The 18,155-nt window shown below is 42.5% G+C and overlaps 1 protein-coding gene across 4 annotated transcripts in view; it reads left to right on the forward strand.

The window, feature by feature from the left end:
* Window positions 1–5,492, forward strand: part of lipeb (lipase, hormone-sensitive b) — a 44,231-nt gene extending 38,739 nt beyond the window's left edge. For all 4 annotated transcript variants that reach the window (XM_070551131.1, XM_070551132.1, XM_070551133.1 and 1 more), the window contains 3 exons: window positions 1,809–1,990; window positions 3,350–3,616; window positions 4,956–5,492. In XM_070551131.1, the coding sequence (XP_070407232.1) occupies window positions 1,809–1,990; window positions 3,350–3,616; window positions 4,956–5,360 (854 nt within the window). In that variant the 3' untranslated portion in view covers window positions 5,361–5,492. The remainder of the gene's footprint in view (window positions 1–1,808; window positions 1,991–3,349; window positions 3,617–4,955) is intronic.
* The last annotated feature ends 12,663 nt before the right edge of the window (window positions 5,493–18,155 follow it).

Below are 18,155 nucleotides of genomic sequence, written 5' to 3' on the forward strand. Positions count from 1 at the left end.
GGGAGCAGACGTAGGTTTACGATCTGAGCTGGTTAAAAAAAACTCATTTTTTGAAAGTGGGGGGGACTCAGCTGCCAATCACAAATTTTGCCGGGGATATGTCCCCGGCGTCCCCGGTTAAAATGACGCCTATGCGTATAACATACTGAAGGCCTCAGTTCAGGTTAAGGTCAGAGGTCAGCAGTTTAAAAGAGACGGGGCAGAATGGCATCATGAAACAGTTCCAAGGCTAAAACATTATCCTGCTTAAATTAAGTTTAGTCAGGTTGTAACTAAATGGGGGCTTGTCCGGGATGTACAGGCTCGAGCCAAAACAAACATCTGCTGACCAAAACGAACAAAATGTTTTCTCCCACATTTAGCCCAAAAATATGAAAATATTTAAATAAATAAATACATTTTATAATCTGAAAGACTTTCAACAAACTGACGAGGCAAAGGAGAACTTTTATGAAGGTGTGTGTTCTGTTACTACTTGAGTAAAGCCAACAGCTAGTTTCAGAGAAAGAACGTCGTACAAATGGTCAAACATGATGGTGGATATGTGACTGTCTGGGGCTGCTTTGCAGCTACTTTGCTGTTTCAAGACCTGGACCACTTGCCGTAATTTATGTAATGAGGAACTCTGCTCTCTTATCAGAGTATCTTGGTGGAGACTGCCTGACCTTTGACCTTAAACAGGCCGTTCATGCTGGAAAACTCTTCATTGTGTATGAAACAAAGGAATTTTGCAAAGAAGAGCGGTACGAATTTCCTCCACAGCAAAGTGAGAGACTCATTACTAGATAGCATGGTCGCTTGATTGCAACTAGGGATATAAGAAAATATTGAAACACTAAAATATCGCAATATTTCACCCCTAATTTCAACTGTATCTGTCATGGGTATTAAAAGCTGTTAGTAAGTTTAGAGGGGAGGTGTTTTTTCAACATAAGTTGGTTTGGGAATTTTTTATCGTCCATTTTTCACAATGCTGTATGAAGCTAAATATGGTGTTAAACCTTGATTAAGATCATTGTGGTTAGATCGAGATTTGGCAGTTTGGAGTAAATTAAGTTCAGTGCAGTGTTTGTTCAGTGTATGTTTACACCTGTTTAAGTGCTCTTTATCCAACATTAGCCTCTCAAAGTTTATTTACAGCTGGTATGGAGGAGATCACTGATGTGGATCCCTGTTCTTCAGCGTCAAACTAGCCAATTATTGTCGTATCCCCTCTCTGCTGCGTGGTACCTCGTGTAGCCCGTTCATATCAGTTGCCCTTGTTGGAGCAGCAAGGCCCTTGACAGTAATTGTTAATTGTAGTCACTGTAGATCCGAAGGGAATTCTAATTTTACTGGTGACGGTCTTACAGCTGCAAGCCCAACCTAATGGGAGTGTCATAGGTGGGTGTATATCATTAAAAGGCCATCGTGGTGCTGAGATGGTTCTTAATTAAAACACAAGATCGGCGGTGCCTTTGTAGGGAGACCAGCCGTGAAGGCACACAGTCGTGTTTTGACACCTCAGGGAGAGAAGATGATATCACACTGACAGCTCCTTTTGAGTTTCCTCCACCTGCTTCCTCTCTCTACTTCCTGATATATCCCAATTTACATTTGAGGCTTTTAACTGTTGGCTGTCAACCAGAGGACGTGTGAGAAGCTAAAACAGTAGAGTGAGTTTCTGAGTTACTTAGTGTTGATTTATTTTTTTCATGTCCTCCAAACTTCCATTAGTCCCAGGTGAACCAGAGCCCTGGCCTCTTTTGAGAATAATGTGTCAAATACTTTGTGTGATGATTTCCTCTTTCTCTCATTTTGGTCCTTAGATACTGTGAGGAAAAGCGTTTCAGCGGCTTCTATCTCCTCGCCTCACGCTGACCCTCCTGTGCCAAACAAACCATCCGAATTCCCCAGCAGGAAATTATCAGTGAAGAGCAAGACATGCCAGAACTTGGGATCCCACAACAATGCCACTCCCCAAAGCACGCCGTTGATCTCTGAGCACGCTGTAGGTCACGCTTGGTTATATCCACATCAGTTTTCCCTCGAAGAAGCTTTTATCTGGACAGTGTTCACTCAGTTATACAGCTAAACTCTAGTTTGTTGCTTGGGGAACGTGTATTGTGACGATGGTTGTAGGACCATAGCAGTGGAGTAAACCCCGATAGTTGATTTTTTTTCTTCCTTGCTTCACTCAGTTGGATTAGAAATAGTTTCTCTTCATGTTCAAGCAAGTTACCTTTTCAAAATACACAGGTCAAAGATCCAATCCACTATCGTCCGGCAACACCTCCAAAATACCAGAACCTATGCTTTTTCCAGAGGGTTCAGTTTTACGTTTTCAACCCGTTGATGCCTAACGCAACACAGCTACGTAACCGTATAACAATTTAGTTTGCTGTCTGATACTGTGTGGCACTTTTATGATGAAAGACGTGGCAACTTCCAGAACCCATCCCAGACAACTCCCCACACATGTGTAGACAAGGCAACAAACTAACAAACAGCTCTGCCAGTTAACAGAGGACCGGCTGCGTTCACAGACAACAGGTCCATCACCTAAACATTTCCAAACATGAACAGAAGAAAAGAGAGCATGCAAACAGAATGGAACGTTGCATCCCGTTACACTAGACAGCCCTGGCTTTGCTTCTTGTTTGGCTGCTCAGAGCTGAGAACTCGTGCAAAAAAAAAGGGGGGGTTATTCGTAAAGGGGGGAGGAACAGTCAGTGGGCAGATTGGATGAATGGATTATGATCCAATCACTAAAGTTTAGAATGATTGGATGAGATTTTTTTCAGGTTGTACATTTCAGAGGTTATTAAAATTATTCACTTTTTAAAAATTTATCGGTTACCATCGGGACGTGGAGAACATTTCAAGCAGCGTGGGGGGAAATGCCGCAGAAAAACGTCCTCGGCCTTTTTAACTTTTTTGCAGCATGGAAATATTTTGGTTTTCAACCTGGAAAGAGTTGAGCATCTTCACCTTTGATGATCTCTGCACAGATTCTTTCTAAATCTCTCACAAACGGATTAAGCTACAAAGTGCTTGCAGAAAATCCGAACTTTCTGGCTGCAGATTATCCTCGGCTTTTTTATCACAGACAGATTGGATTGGAGCCCAGTTCTGAGGAAAGAATAGCAAGCGGTGACGTAAGATGTTCAATATGCCGTTTCCCCTTCAAATTTGGATTGTTCAGTTAAGGCTTGCACTCTGCCGACGGTTTCACATTTTTTACAGGGACAAAGTCCAGGGTCTGCATATATGAGCTGGTTTGTGGGAAAATATTAAAGCTTTTACCTTCTCCTTTGACCTCTCAGTGCAGTCTAAACAAACACGAATATTTTCTCTCTCTTTTATGTAGGTAGAAGATGTGAGTTTCTTCCTTTCCGGGGACAATGAGTCCTTCATGACCTACGACCTGTCCTCAGTGGCCATCCCCCCTCCTGTTGGAGAGGATGGATCCGAGCTGGAGTACCCCAGGGAGTTTCCCCTGGGCTTTGAGCCACTGCGCTCTGAGCAGCTGGCAGAGATGAGGGTGGAGAGTTCTCCAGTGGTCAAAGATCCGTTCTGCTCTCCTCTGCTGGCTCCTGACAGCATGCTGAAAGGACTGCCTCCTGTACACATAGTGGTAAAACACGTTTCATCTATAAAGTACTTAAAGGGACTTTACGGAGTTTTGAATTGTTATGCTCGTGATCGCCCCCTCAGGCCAAAAGCGTAACGGCAGCTTCAATAGTAGGCTCGTGCACGAGGCGTGCATGCTGTACGTGCACACTCCTTAACGAAAATAACAGCTGAGACAGTGTGTGTGTGTGTGTGGCCCGGAGGACAGAGGACAGGAGAACGCGCAGCTAATTAATTAAATAATTTGGTTCTGTACCTTTCTCTTCAGCGCAGCCGACAAAGGTTTATGATGGGTCAGTCCTCCTGCATGCTCAGATCATTCCCTTCCCTTGCTTGAAAAATTGTTCCAAAATGAAAGTTGAACCCACATCTTTTTTATCTGTGAATTCAATGCCGTTCGGCGAGTCTCAAATAAAAATTTCGGCATCTTACTGTAAAAAAAATATACCATTAATGTAAAAAAGAAACACTAAATACACTATGTTCAAATCCAGAATCAAACCCAGGTCTTCTGTACGAGAGTCCGACGTCTTACTAGGTGAGCTAAAGCACCAGTGACATCCTTTGTAACGTTTATATCCTTGATGACAGCTGAAACAACGTTCAAAGAACAGTTCGGAGCGAAAATGGCTATTTTGTTGCTAATTTGCAGGAAATATCTAGAAGAAAGTTCTACAGAAAGTAGCTAAGGGTCCTCAGAAATGTAGCTAGCTTTGTCACTAGGCGTTAGGAACAGCGACAAAGACTAAAGCTACTGATAGCAAATGCTACGGGCGATGCCTGAGCGTGAACGCGCATGAAGCAGCCTGCTCGACCCGAGCATCTCTCTTTTTATGTGATTTTACAGAAAAACAGGCAATCACAGTAAAAATGCCAGGGCTCATTCTACAGGACCAGGGCATTGCAGGAGAATGTATGAAGAAGACATTTATTATTTCTATACATGTTTTGGCTGTCAAACTTCCATAATGTCCCTTTAAAGTAGATTTATTGGTTTAGAATATGAGGCGTCCAGAATGAATCAACAGAGAATTGGGTTTTAGCACCGAAACCCTCCTGGAGAAAAGCAAACTCGACACAACGTTTTCTTGAGTTTTAGAGCTAGGTGAGGCTAAAGCCTGCTCTTTCCTTTAGAGGAGGGTGTTACATGACAGTCAAGAATCTGGTGCTGATTTTGAAGTGGTTTAGTGAGTCAGAAATACTAATAGGAAAGTAGGGACAAAAGAGACTGGGATACTCATGGTCCTTTTCTTCATCCCTTAATTGAGATTCTTGACATGTCTGGAGGAAATTTAAATTAGCTTTTCACCACAACCCCTTCCTCTCTCTCCACCCCACTCCAGGCTTGTGCATTAGACCCCATACTGGATGACTCCGTGATGTTTGCCAAGCGTTTGAGGAGCGCAGGCCAACCCGTCACTCTATGCATAGTGGACGACCTTCCCCACGGCTTCCTCAGCCTATCGCAGCTTTCCAAGGAGACGAAGGAGGCCACCAACGTCTGCGTGGAGCGAATTCGCACTGTCTTCACCCAGAAGGACACACCCCCAGAGCCACGCAAACACCGCAAGCTGGAACGGACCGATAGGGGCGTATCGGCTCCTTCAGGAGAAACGGGCTCTCTGTTTGTTGGCTCCGTTGAAGCTGAAGAGCCAGCTGTCGGGAAAGGGGCTAAAATGTCTGACGGGGAGGGCTCAGTTGCTGTGGCAGCCCAGACTAACGCCGACGCTGGTGGCGTTGGTGCCTAAACAAAGTCAGGTTTTAATAAAAACAAGAATCGCAAAACACCCAAAGAGGGAAAAGAGAAAGGAAATGAAAGTCAGACCGAAGTAGGCAGTGCAATGTCTAAATGAGATACGAAGAGAGTATCCTGATAAATGGAACGAGGGTGGGAGGGAGCAGTCGGAAAGATTGCTTAGTGTTTGAAAAGACAAAGAGGTGGAGCGCTGAAGTGTATCTTTCTTTGCTTCACAGTTCCTGCCACTTATCTGTGCATCTTTATACACCAACACAAATCCTGCTGACGGAGGGAACACACCCACAAACGGCAGGCAGCTTTCAGAATGAGATGATCATTTTAAAGCGTTTTAGATCAAATACCAGCACACACACACACACACACACACACACATGCATATGCACATGCACACGCACGCACACACACACACACACTCAACAGGAGCAGAGGCTCAAACATAAAGCAGCACAGAAACATTCTTAGGACCAAGCCTGAATGGGTGATTCATGGCAGCCTTAATCAGATACTGGTGGGCACACTGTATGCTTCTGTGTTGAGGCTCCGCATCAAAAAGGCCACTTGTCCTTTAGGGATCCACTCTAAATCACACTTAATAACTCTACATTGTCCTCTCCATTATGCCTGTTTGGCAGTCAATGCAGCTCACTTTGTGGGTCGTAACGATGTTGACTCTCCTAAATAGAATTAGAACGCTAAACGCGACCGAATCGAAGTCTCAGAACCAGAGGAATTGATGAACTCTTTTCTTTTGACCGTGTTGCAGTTTTTAATCAGGAGTGCCGGTGTTGTTTTTTGTGTCGGTTTATATTTGCTGTTATAATCATGAATGACATGTTTAAACTGTACTATGTAACATAATCCATTGCTGTTTGTTTACTATAGTTTTACAGATGCTGTTTATTTATCCAGCTGCTGATACACCCTTCTCTTCTCAGTCCAGTGCTCGATAAACATGGTGTCAGGAAGAGAAGATGATGACTATTACAAAGGGACAAAGTGTTCCCTTTTGAATTGTGCAAGCCTTTTTAGTATCGTGTGAATATGTGTGCAGAATTGTAACCGCTTGTTTTATTCGTCTGTCAAAAAATGTGTTGCACACAAAATTGTGCTGTCATAAACGTGAGTCTGAGAAATTGTGCAGGTTAGGATTATTGTTAGGAGTGTGAATCTAAAAGCTGTGAGTGCAAAGCCTGATGATTACAAGTCTATTTTCTACAGTTTGTGGGTTTGAGGAAACAGTTTCAACAAACATGCTCCAAATTTAAAGATGGCCGACGACAGCGGACCGGATGGAGCTGCCAGCTCAGGTAAAAACTTGCACAATTTCATATAACACAGTTGTTGGACTTACTGCTCTAGCTTTCGAGCTAGTAACATGCTAGCATTAGTAGTGTTAGAGTAATGCTAGCACTAACTTAGCATCGCTAGCATGTTGTCAACCTGCAAGCTAGAGCAGTAAGTCACAACAGTTTAAAGCATACTGCATACGCACGTTAACTTTACTTGTGATGCTTCCTCTCTGCTGGCGCTCCACCTGGTACACGGTCGTCAGCCATCTTTGACTTTAGCGCATGTTGTGTTTGGTAGAATCTGGGTTCGATTACTACTACTACTACTACCTTGTGGCGTCTTTTCAAAGCCGTGAGGATGAGAGTTGTGTTCACAAGGCTTTGCACTCACAGCTTTTAGCGTAAATGTGTGAAACAAAAAAAACATTTTTGAAAATTTTTTTCTGATTATAACAGGTCACTCTGAGTATTTCATGCAGACTGAACATGAAAATAGTCTCCTACACCTGTTTCCTGCTTTAGCTTCTGATAGAAAACAGACGGTGAAAATCTAGGATTAGAAAATCCTGACACATCTACGTCACACTGTCACTTAGCCAGTGGCGGTTCTTCATCGAATTACTCCCCGGGCGAGGCCCCCTTTGAGCGCCCCCCCCCCAACCCCCCCCCCACCACCACCACCACACCACCCCACCTGCATGAACACACGCATGTTTTCTACAAACAGGCATGTTTTATTAGAAGGACTATTGAACATTCATTTTTCTAAGTTGCACATATTTACATTAATTACTATGAAGTTGTCAGAATGTAAAGCACTATACATTATATACTGTATCAAAATCAAAATCAAAAAACAAACTAAAGATAATCACTACAGCATTGCACTTAGAACAGAAAACACAAACTAAAATTAAAACCTAACCTTGATGCAACGTCATCAATAATGTGAATAATATGAAATCTGCTCCCCTACTGAGTGATTGATACTAATCAGAACCAGGTTAGTGAGCCACCCCTGAAACATAGGTGACCTCAGGTATGACTTGATCAAGTTTTGAAAAGCTCCTCTCAGCTTGAGCCACAGTGACTGGCAGAGCAGTCCAAAAGTTGGGGTAGATCTCCAATAGATCTCATGATCCATAATATTTTAGAATTGCCTCTGAAATTGTAATTTAAACTGACATAAAAAAAACTGTAGACTACCAAAAATGCCAACTTTTACAGAACAAATCATGTAAAAAATAACCAGTGCAGCCATCTGCAATAAACAAACAGGATAGTTAGTGGTGACTGGGGAGTTTTCTTCTGCTTGTAGAGTTGTTTTATTTATTATTATGTGAACATGATCAACATGTGTTTGTTGTTGTTCAGGCAGGCCACATGCTGCAGCGAGCATTTAACAAATCCTAGTTTGAATCAGTAAAAAACGATTCAAGGACTTTTTTCAAACCATTTGAATATTCGTTTAAATATTTCAGCCCTATTAGCTCTGTTAGCAATTAGTTGACCACATTTAACCGTTAAAATCCCAGTTAACTGGTTCAAAAAATTGAAAACATGCATCATGAGAGCTACATACCTTTATCTTTCTGCTCTGTTTTCTTTTTTCCCCCTGAATGGGGCACCTGGTGGTTTTAGCCTTTTTATGTTCATCTCTTCTGTTTGGCTCCTGACTCAGTAAGTTTCCTTTAGTCAGGACTAAACAATTTGACCTTGATGGGGGGGTGAACACAAAATCGTTTTGTTTTTCCTTTTTTTATTCGGCCATTTCACACAATTCAGAGAAACCTGAAAGAATGATAGGCCTGTGTTTATGATATTATGAATGAAATATGGAAGAACGTTAAGATGTGATTGACTTTAGCCATGTTAATACAGTTGATTCAGCCCCTGCACGCTCATTTCATTTGGGAAAGACGCAGAGGTGAATTCCCCCGCCGCACCCCTCCCCTTCCTGTTCTTCATAGACACACGGTGCACGTGAACGTTCTCAGTCAGCAGGAGCGCCTGCAACTGCAGGGGGCGCCAACTTGCTGTTTCCAATCCAGACACTGTCATATGACAGATAATAGAAAACCTCGGTGCGGCGCAGATTTCCTTTTTTTTTTTTACTCCGCGCTTGTGCGCCCCTTTTGTGTCATGAAAAAATGCCGCCCCGGGCAACTGCCCTGTCTGCCCGTGCCTAAAACCGCTACTGCACTTAGCATTCATGGACTCACCCATCAGGACTCACGACGGGGAAGGCTGTTGTTGGTTTAGCGTCCAGGAGATAGCAGAGAGCGTCTTGGCTAGTTTAGGCTAACCGTTAGCATTAGCAACTTCACTACACAGCAGAACTCCAGGCTTGTGTTGTTTGTGGAGAAAAAACATCAGCGTTGCAAATCAGTGGAAGAGCTGAAGTGCCATCTGAGGTGAGATGTCCAAACATCAGGAAGTAAGACTCCAAAGCCCGCTGTCTGAAGCTCAGCTGTGATGTGGCGCACCGGTTAGGCATGTAACGATACCACTTTTTTCCAAACCGATACGATACCGATACTTGGATCTGAGTACTCGCCGATACTGATTACCGATACAGATACTTCTACCACACAAAAAAATGCTATGAATTGGAATACAGGCTTTATTTTCTCCTGTTTTCAATAGGAAAAGACTGTGAGGTAGATAAAAAGTAATATAAGTGATCACAAAACTAAAATATTACTTGAACAGAAATGACAAGTTACAGTGAAGTCACTTTCAAGCAACTGCATTGGTATCATATGCTGGTATATGTTAACTTTTACTGATACCGATACTGGTATCAGTATCCGTATCGGCACCGATACCAGTATCGTATCGGTGCATCTCTAGCACCGGTCCCCCACGAGCATTCATTCCTACTAGAGACCACTCCAAATGTATTGATTAAACAAATGTTCTACACCTTTAATTCTCACATAAATACCATCCTAACCTGCACAATGTTTCATATTCACGTACAAGACGGTACTACAAGACTCTTACTGACAAATACAGATGGTCACTATCCTGCATGCATTTTTTCTGCGAACCATCTCACACCATAGTTTTGCTTGAGCAAAGTCCACCTCGAGTTTGTTTCAAAAACCAGCAAACGCAGGTACATTTCAGTTGTGGTTTTCGGATGTGTTTAATTTACATTTTATTTAAATGATTTTAAGTCTGGAAACTGTTGTTTAATATTCTCTTCCTGGAGAGGTGGCGTTAGAGCGCAGCGGTTAAAAGCCCAGCTCTCAGCTGTCGTTACACTTTTTAAACTTGACGACACCCGACTTCCTCGCAAGTCGTCACGGTCTTTCTGTTCAGTTTTTATTGTGTCCAAGGACCACTTTTCCTCAGCGTGGGGATTCTGACCTGACAGCTTGTTTTCCCTTTTGTTTTTTTGTCACAAGTGAGACGCTTTTAGGCAAATCTCAAGGATCCCTGCTGTGAAAATCAGCAAAAGAAAAACTGTAAAAGCCACAGGCTTGTGTTCGGCAGACTAAACATGGATAGTTTTACACTCCATTGCTATATTTGAAGTATTTTTTTTTTGTGTAACTTTGAGACACATTCCTGAGCACAGTCTCATCAGAGTATTTTAAATGTATACAAAAATGTCTGTGAGACGGTTGGTCGTCACATCAGGTCTCCCCTCACACGGCCGCCACACTGGTGGCTCAGCCTTCAGCCTGTTAATGGAGCAGGGGTTGCCAGGTCTGCAGAGAGGGACCCGCTGTTTGATGAATGGGATTTAGCTGACGCTCGGACTGTGAAATCCTTCCCCCTGTAGAGGAGCAGGATTTTCAGCTGCAGCCATGCAGGATTAGTCCACAGTCATTTCTGTCAGCTTCAAGTACTTACTGTAATATTTTTAGTCAGATTGATGGAAATAAGTTACACAGACTCTCTCTGAGATGTGGAACCAGGGTTAGAACCCGCTTTAATAGCTGCTGTGTTAGTCTTTTTGCTCATTTTGCACATTTGCTGCCGTCGGTTTGTTCAAGTAAGCTCTAGCTTGTATATGTGTCATTGTCGTCCACTTTGCCGTCGAAGGCTCAAATGAATTTGGTTCTTACACGATCGTCTTTAAGTGTGGAAACAAGCACCCTCTTTGTGTCAGGTCCTCAAAGACGAGGATGTCTCTTCAGTGTCGAGAAGCTGTTCAGAGCAATTGTTTTTTGTTGAGAGATGATGTTTTTATGTCCATGAGCTTTTCAAGATGGAGGGATATAGAATTCCCATCAATAATGAAAAAGTGTCAAATTCTTCAGGGGCGTGTCCAGGGAGTGGCCTGGGGTAGCACATGCCACCCTTAGAATCTGATTGGCCACCCCAGGTGCCACCCTACTAAGTTCCAGTTCAAATTAACTTAACATTGTCGACAAACTCCAAAATGGTGTGTGGTAGCATGCACCTTTAACATTGTTTTCTAGCCCAGGCCTACAGAACATTTCTGTATTATTATTTATTATTTTTTCATATTCACATAAATAGTATTTAGAGTCCCACTCAACTCCAGTTGGTGGCAGTAATGCAACAGGAAGTGACTTGCTAACCACCACAAAACTAGAAGATGAAGAGAAAAAATGGTGATTGTGCAATGTGAAACTCAAAAATTATAAAGAAAGTAAAAAAATAAACGATTTGTGTAAATACATAAAAAGCATAACCATTGGTGCCACCATGCATAAACAAGTGCCCCATATGGGCCACCTCATTTTAAAAGTCCTGAACACGGCTCTGAAATTCTTCCACCCGTTGCATTGACCTTCGTACGCCTCATAACTGTTCTGTTGCGCTTCACGAGCACACTTAGTGGATCCTATCCTATTGGACTATGTTGGTTTGGTCTTTTTATAGAAATCTTCCTGACAAAGTTGTTGATTTCTTTCAGATTGTTTTGATTTCTGCAGCTTTAAGGGGAATTAATTATAATTAATTGAGAGTAATCAACCACAAAAGTGCACTACTGTTACAGCCACAAGGTAGCAGCTTCAGCTATGCTGCATTTGCAGAACAGCTGCATAGCTTTTCCACCAGCATCATGTCTCTCTTCGCTTCCTGTGTCAGAAATGCAGTGATGGAGCAGTGTGCGACAGTCATCACAGATAAAAAAACCGCCTATTTATAAACTTTAAATGTCAGATTTCTTCTGTAAAATTGCAACATTTGTTGAATTTACCTCAAACACATTTCAGAATTATTCCGTATGTTTTAGACAGAGATGGGCGGATTTCGCATTTGTGGTTGAAGCTTGAAGCAGAACCAGAGACAGCAGCCCGTCTCGTGACTGATGTTTGTTTTGCTCTTATCCGTTACCACTCCAGTGCAGGTGCTAGTCTGTGGATAACCCGTCTCCACTCCGTACGCAAAATCGTGCCGCATCAACACTCGTGTAGCCGGCCATTAAAACGAGAGGAGAGGAACAAAAACAAGCAGTGGAATGAAAATGTCTTTTTAAAGCTCTGTTGCTGAAAATACCACAAGTGCAACCCTGTGAATAAAAATCCAAGAATGTATGATTCATGCAGAGATTTTTACTTTCACAATTTTTAATTCATCCTTTCAGCTTTCGTATTAGGACGCAAGACCAGATATGTATGCTAGTGTCTTTGATTTTTATCTAAATAAATCTATTCTCCTATGAGCTGTGTCCACGTTCATGAATGGATCTTGTGATTACACTGATCATCGGAAGCTTTTATTCATGTTCCATTTGTTTTTATGAATGAAATGTTCACAGCAACAGTTATTTTAACTATTTTCACACCAGAAAACTTCTTCAGTTACTGAACATTTAATGGTCATTGACATTTTACAGAAACTAGACAAATACGACCTGTTCTCTCACCTGGGTCACTACTCCTGGCCCTCAACTTTCTATCAGGTGAGGACAGTTTGTTCATTTTAATGAGGTCGGAAGGTTTTTTTCACCTGTAATCAGGTCCGGGGCGGCGTTAGGCCCGGCTACTTGGGCTCAAGCCCCGAATGTTTAATGAAAAGCCCCGGATCTCAAACGTGGAAGTAACATGCAGTACCAAAGTCCAACAGAGAGGGAGCAGCTGGCAGTAGTTTGTATACAACCTGCCTGAGCCTCCACCACTGAAGAAGAAGCCCTTCAGCAGCCGGCTTCTTCTACACTCTGCCTGAAACGCATGAGTGAAGATGGACATAAGGACGTCTTTTAGACCAAAAGTACAACGACAGAACCCCAGCTTTGATGAGACTGGTGCTGACTCAGGTTTGTGAGTCTTATTTGAAAATATTTGTTGTGCTGCTGGTTTGCCTAAAGTTAGCTTATCAGGTAAAGTTGTTGGAGAAAGAAAGGGAATATTTACTATCATCTCACACTAAACACTAACAGGAACAATACTCTGCCCTGAATATGCTTATTATGTAGCTTCAGATTAAAAATTATGTGGTACAAGACAAATATATGTGATGTTGACTAGTGTGTGTGTGTGCGTGCGTGTGTGTTGAGCCCCGGATCTTCTTCAGTCCTAAATCCGCCCCTGAGATGCACACACCCTTGTTATTCACATTTTTCCATGCAGAAGGGGATCAGTCAAAACCGTCGTATTTCTAGATTTTGAACTAGACTTTTTATTGTTGCACCTTTCATTGCTTCGGCATTACACAGTAGGACCCTGCCCTGCACCATTTGTGTGTACTTCTAACCATAACCCTGAGCTTTTTATAACTGCTACTATTGGATGTCATAATGGGCTAAATGGTTATTTGGAACTTTGCAGTGTTGTTGCTCAAAACATATTTTGGGTGTTTTTGTGACAATGACAGTAAATCTCTAACCGACCCAATAAGGAAAGGCCAACTCAGTAAGTGGGTAGCATGGGGTATTTAATATGATGCCATTACCTTTTGGATGTTATTTAAAGAGTCCAGACTTGTGTGATTTACCTGGACCTCTTTGCCGTATTTTGCTATATAGAACAAAATAAATTGAAGCTGCCGACTCGGTCTTCCTGGGGTTGGGGGGGGGGGGGGGGGGGGGGTTCTTACTGAAATAAAGTAAAAAATAACTGTATATGGGTAAAGTGTGTTCTGGACATCTCTCTCCTGGAAATAAAGAAGAACTGGGAGGACTGGGGATTCACCCCAGACTGCAGCCAGCAAAGGACCAGACACTTGCGGATCCAGAAGCAGGGGTGGCTTTACTGGGGTGGCATAGGGTGGCAACTACCAGTCAAAAAAAAGCCTTGCCTTCTCAGCTGGCAGCAACAAATGTAAGAAATACTTGTGGCAAATCAGACTTTACGAATGTGAACATGGCTTGTTTGATTACACAGATTATAACTAATAAAGTTATGACCCAAAACTATACTACATGGATATAAACACAGGTGCTGCTCATAAAATCAGAATATCGTGACACAGTTGATTTATTTCAGTAATTCCATTCAAAAAGTGAAACTTGTATATTATTAGGGCTGCAACAAACGATTATTTGGATAATCGATTAATCGGATGGGATCTCGACACGATTAATCGATTAATCGGATTACATAGGGACATTTTTAAAAACTGCTAGGGAAACGTTATTTTTCTCCTTCCTTCACTTTATTAAACACATTATTAGAAAACAGTTCAATAGCAGAAAAACAACATGCCATCACCTAAATTTTCTTATAAGGTGTATAGACAGAGACCCTAAGCTACACCTATCTGTGACCTAAAATGCTTGGTCCAAGTTAAACAGCTTAAGGGCATTTCTCATCTGTTTTGTTTGATCTCATCTGTTGACATTTATTATAACTGGGGATGTCAAACAACTAATTTTTAAATGTAATCAAACATAGGCTGTGAATTAATCAAAATTAATCACTATTTCCAAAAATGACTGAAAAATACCAAATAAAATAAAAGTAAATGAATGCCATCCTCCTTGCGATGATGCCCTGGGCAACTGCCATAAAGTCACATCAAGAAATGCTGCTGATCATTCCAATGATCCCAAATAGACTCACATTAGGCCACATGAAAGCAACTGAACCCAAAAATATATTAACCAGTATACTGTATAACCTGCACTCTCACACAACACGCCTGCTGCAACAGTTAGGACTCCTCCCTCCCTTTTAAAAGCGTCTTCGCTTCTGAGGACATTGTGGTTGTAAAGCCACATGTTAGTAGTCTGGCCCCGGTGTGATCAACCAGTTTCTGCAGGAATGTGACGGCGGAACCGGTTCGCAGCGGCGCAAGTCCCCCCCCCCCCCCCCCCCCCCACCCGCCTATCTAATAGCGTCGCGCTTACAATTTTATAGACTTTTTTTAAGAGCTTAGGGCATGTCTAGCCTGTGTAATAATCCGGGGCTTGGGTGAATCACTTTTGAAAAGTTTTTAACTTACCCGGACACCGAGCTCTCTCCTGCCTCGCTGATGATTCTGACATGCTTGCGTTTAAGACGCTGCATCATCACTGCAGCACTCCCGTGCCATGCTAAGTCTGACCTACAAACGTTGCATGTCTTCGCCTGATTTAACTGAAAATGCTCCCAAACTTCAGAAGTTTTTACTTTTTTGGGGTCTCGCTGCTTCTGCCATGTTCCTCTTACAAACACCTGCCGGCTCTCCACCGGTCTGCGCACAACGGCGGGCGGGAGGGGAGGGGGCTTTTGGAAGAGTTGCGCAACACAACGAATCGATGACGCAATTCGTTGCCAACGCTTTTAGTAATCGATTTTCATCGAATTTATCGATTCGTTGTTGCAGCCCTATATATTATATTCATTCATTACACAGACTGATATATTTCAAATGTGTGTTTCTTTAATGTTGATGATTATAACTGACAACTAATGAAAATCCCAAATTCAATATGTCAGAATATTAGAATATGTTGAAGATCTCTGGTGTCACACTCTAATCAGCTAATTAACTCAAAACACCTGCAAGAGCCTTCAAACGGTCTCTCAGTCCAGTTCTGTATGCAATCATGGGGAAGACCATTAACACCTTACACAAGGAGGGCAAGACACAAAACGTCTTTGTTAAAGAGGCCGGCTGTTCACAGAGCTCTGGGTCCAAGCGCAATAATAGAGGCGAAGGGTAGGACATGATGTGGTAGAAAAAAGTGTACAAGCAACAGGAATAACCGCACCTTGGAGAGGATTGTGAAACAAAACCCGTTCAAAAATGTGGGGAGATTCACAAAGAGTGGACTGCAGCTGGAGTCAGTGCTTCAAGAGCCACCACACAGACATGGTTTCAGCCGTCGCCTTCCTTGTGTCGAGCCACTCTTGAACAAGAGACAGAAGCATCTTGCCTGGGCTAAAGACAAAAAGGGCTGGACTGCTGCTGAGCAGTCCAAACCACCACTTCAAACTTCTTCTGTCTGGTAAACAATCTCTTGTTCAGTGCAATAAAACACAATCACCACCAGGCTGTTAAACAGCTTTTATGCAAGAGCCATCACTGAAATGAATGTTGCTGCTATGGCGGTCACGCTAGCGGATTCTGCTGGACAATTAACACACTACAGCACCTTTACATGAAGCTAGTTGATACCTCAACATGTGACTGTTTACATTTTATATTTCAGTTTGTAGTTTTAGGCTTTTCTTATTACCATGCTAACAATATACTTTTGCATGTTAGCACCTTAAACTAGCTGTGTGTGTGTGTGAGAGAGCGAGAGAAAGAGAGCGTGTGTGTGTGACTTCTACTTTAGCCTTGTTATTTAAGTTTACTCATATTTTTCTACCTCTTATGTGAGCTGTCTTTAGTGAGCTCAGTCAATTTTGTTGTACATTTGTACAGTTATAAATGATAAATGATCCGCACTTGTATAGCGCCTCAGAGTAAGGACTTCAAAGCGCTTTACACTACAGTGTATCATTCATCCATTCACACACACATTCACACACTGGTGGGGATGAGCTACAATGTAGCCACAGCTGCCCTGGGGCGCACTGACAGAGGCGAGGCTGCCGAGCACAGGCGCCACCGGTCCCTCCGACCACCACCAGGCAACGTATGTCTTGCCCAAGGACACAACAGCAGAATTCTCTGTCTGGAGCCGGGATCGAACCTGCAACCTTCTGATTACTGGACAACCCACTCAACCTGTTGAGCCACTGCTGCTGTTATGTTCTCTGATGAAAGTAAATTTTGTATTTCTTTGGAAATCAAGGTTCCCGAGTCTGGAGGAAGAGAAGAGACGCACAGAATCCATGTTGATTGAGGTCCAGTGTGAAGTTTCCAGTCAGATATCATCTGCTGGTTTGATCCATTGTGTTTTCTGAGGTTCGAGGTCAACACAACAGAACTTGGCACCTGCACACAGTGCCAAAACTACCAGCACCTGGTTTAAGGACAATGGTATCTCTTTAAACATCTTTGGTACGTTCTTGCTGTGTTTGACTTTTAATTCCATTTTTGGTTCTTTTTAAAACGCAGAAAAGGTTTCTCTTTACCTTGCTTCGTTCATAAACAGAGTAGGAAGTGACGCCACCATCAGCGTCAGCTCTGAGGATGTTTGCAGTCGCAAACGAAACTGTCAGCAAGGTAAAGAGAGACGTTTTCTGTGTTTTTAAAAAAGAACCAAAAATGGAATGGTATCTCTGTTCTTGATTAGACAGCAAACTGGCCTGACCTTAAGCCCATAGAAAATCTGTGTGGTATTGTGAAGAGGAAGAAGCAAAATGCCAGACCCAACCATTCAGAAGAGCTGAAGGCCACTATCAGAGCAACATGGGCTCTCATAACATCTGAGCAGTGCCACAGAGTGATCGACTCCATTCCACATCCAGGCCAAAGGAGCCCCAACTGCTGTACGCTCTTATGCTCAAACGTTTCAGTTGGCCAACATTTCTGAAATTTTATTTATTTATTTGTTTGCAATGGTCTTAATTGATATTTTAATATTCTGAGATATTGATTTGGGGATTTTCATTAGTTGTCATAATCAGCCAAATTAAAAGGAATAACTATTTGAAATATATCAGTCTGTTAAGAATTAATCTGATGTACAAGTTTCACTTTTTGAATGAAATAAATCAACTTTTGTGATCTTCTAATTTTATGAACAGCGCCTGCATTTTCCTTTTCTGCCTCCTCAACCTTTGTTCTAGGTCCGCCAGTGTAGAGAACCAACAATTTTTGCACTTTAGAAAACATTTAATTATTTTCAACCGCTCCGACTTTGTCCTTCAGACTGGGTCTAAAATGGTCTGACTTGGTTATGTTTAATCATCACATATCCGAAGTAACTTAATATTTTATGCAAACTTAATTTCTTGCAGACTGTTTTGACCTTTTCTGATGAATATTAATGTAACTGGTTTTGTACCAGGCGCCCACTGGCCGGGCATCAGCTGCTCCAGAGCCAGTTCATTAAACGCGCGCGGCTCCAGATGAAAACATGATTGCAATCAGGGATGACATTTTAACTGTGGACGCGTCTCGTGGTCAAGCACGAGCGGAACAGGGCGCGCACCCACCACCACCACCCCAATGAACACACACCTCCATCA

The sequence above is a fragment of the Nothobranchius furzeri genome, chromosome 5 (genome assembly GCF_043380555.1).
Source record: "Nothobranchius furzeri strain GRZ-AD chromosome 5, NfurGRZ-RIMD1, whole genome shotgun sequence".
In the NCBI taxonomy this organism is placed as follows: Eukaryota; Metazoa; Chordata; class Actinopteri; order Cyprinodontiformes; family Nothobranchiidae; genus Nothobranchius; species Nothobranchius furzeri.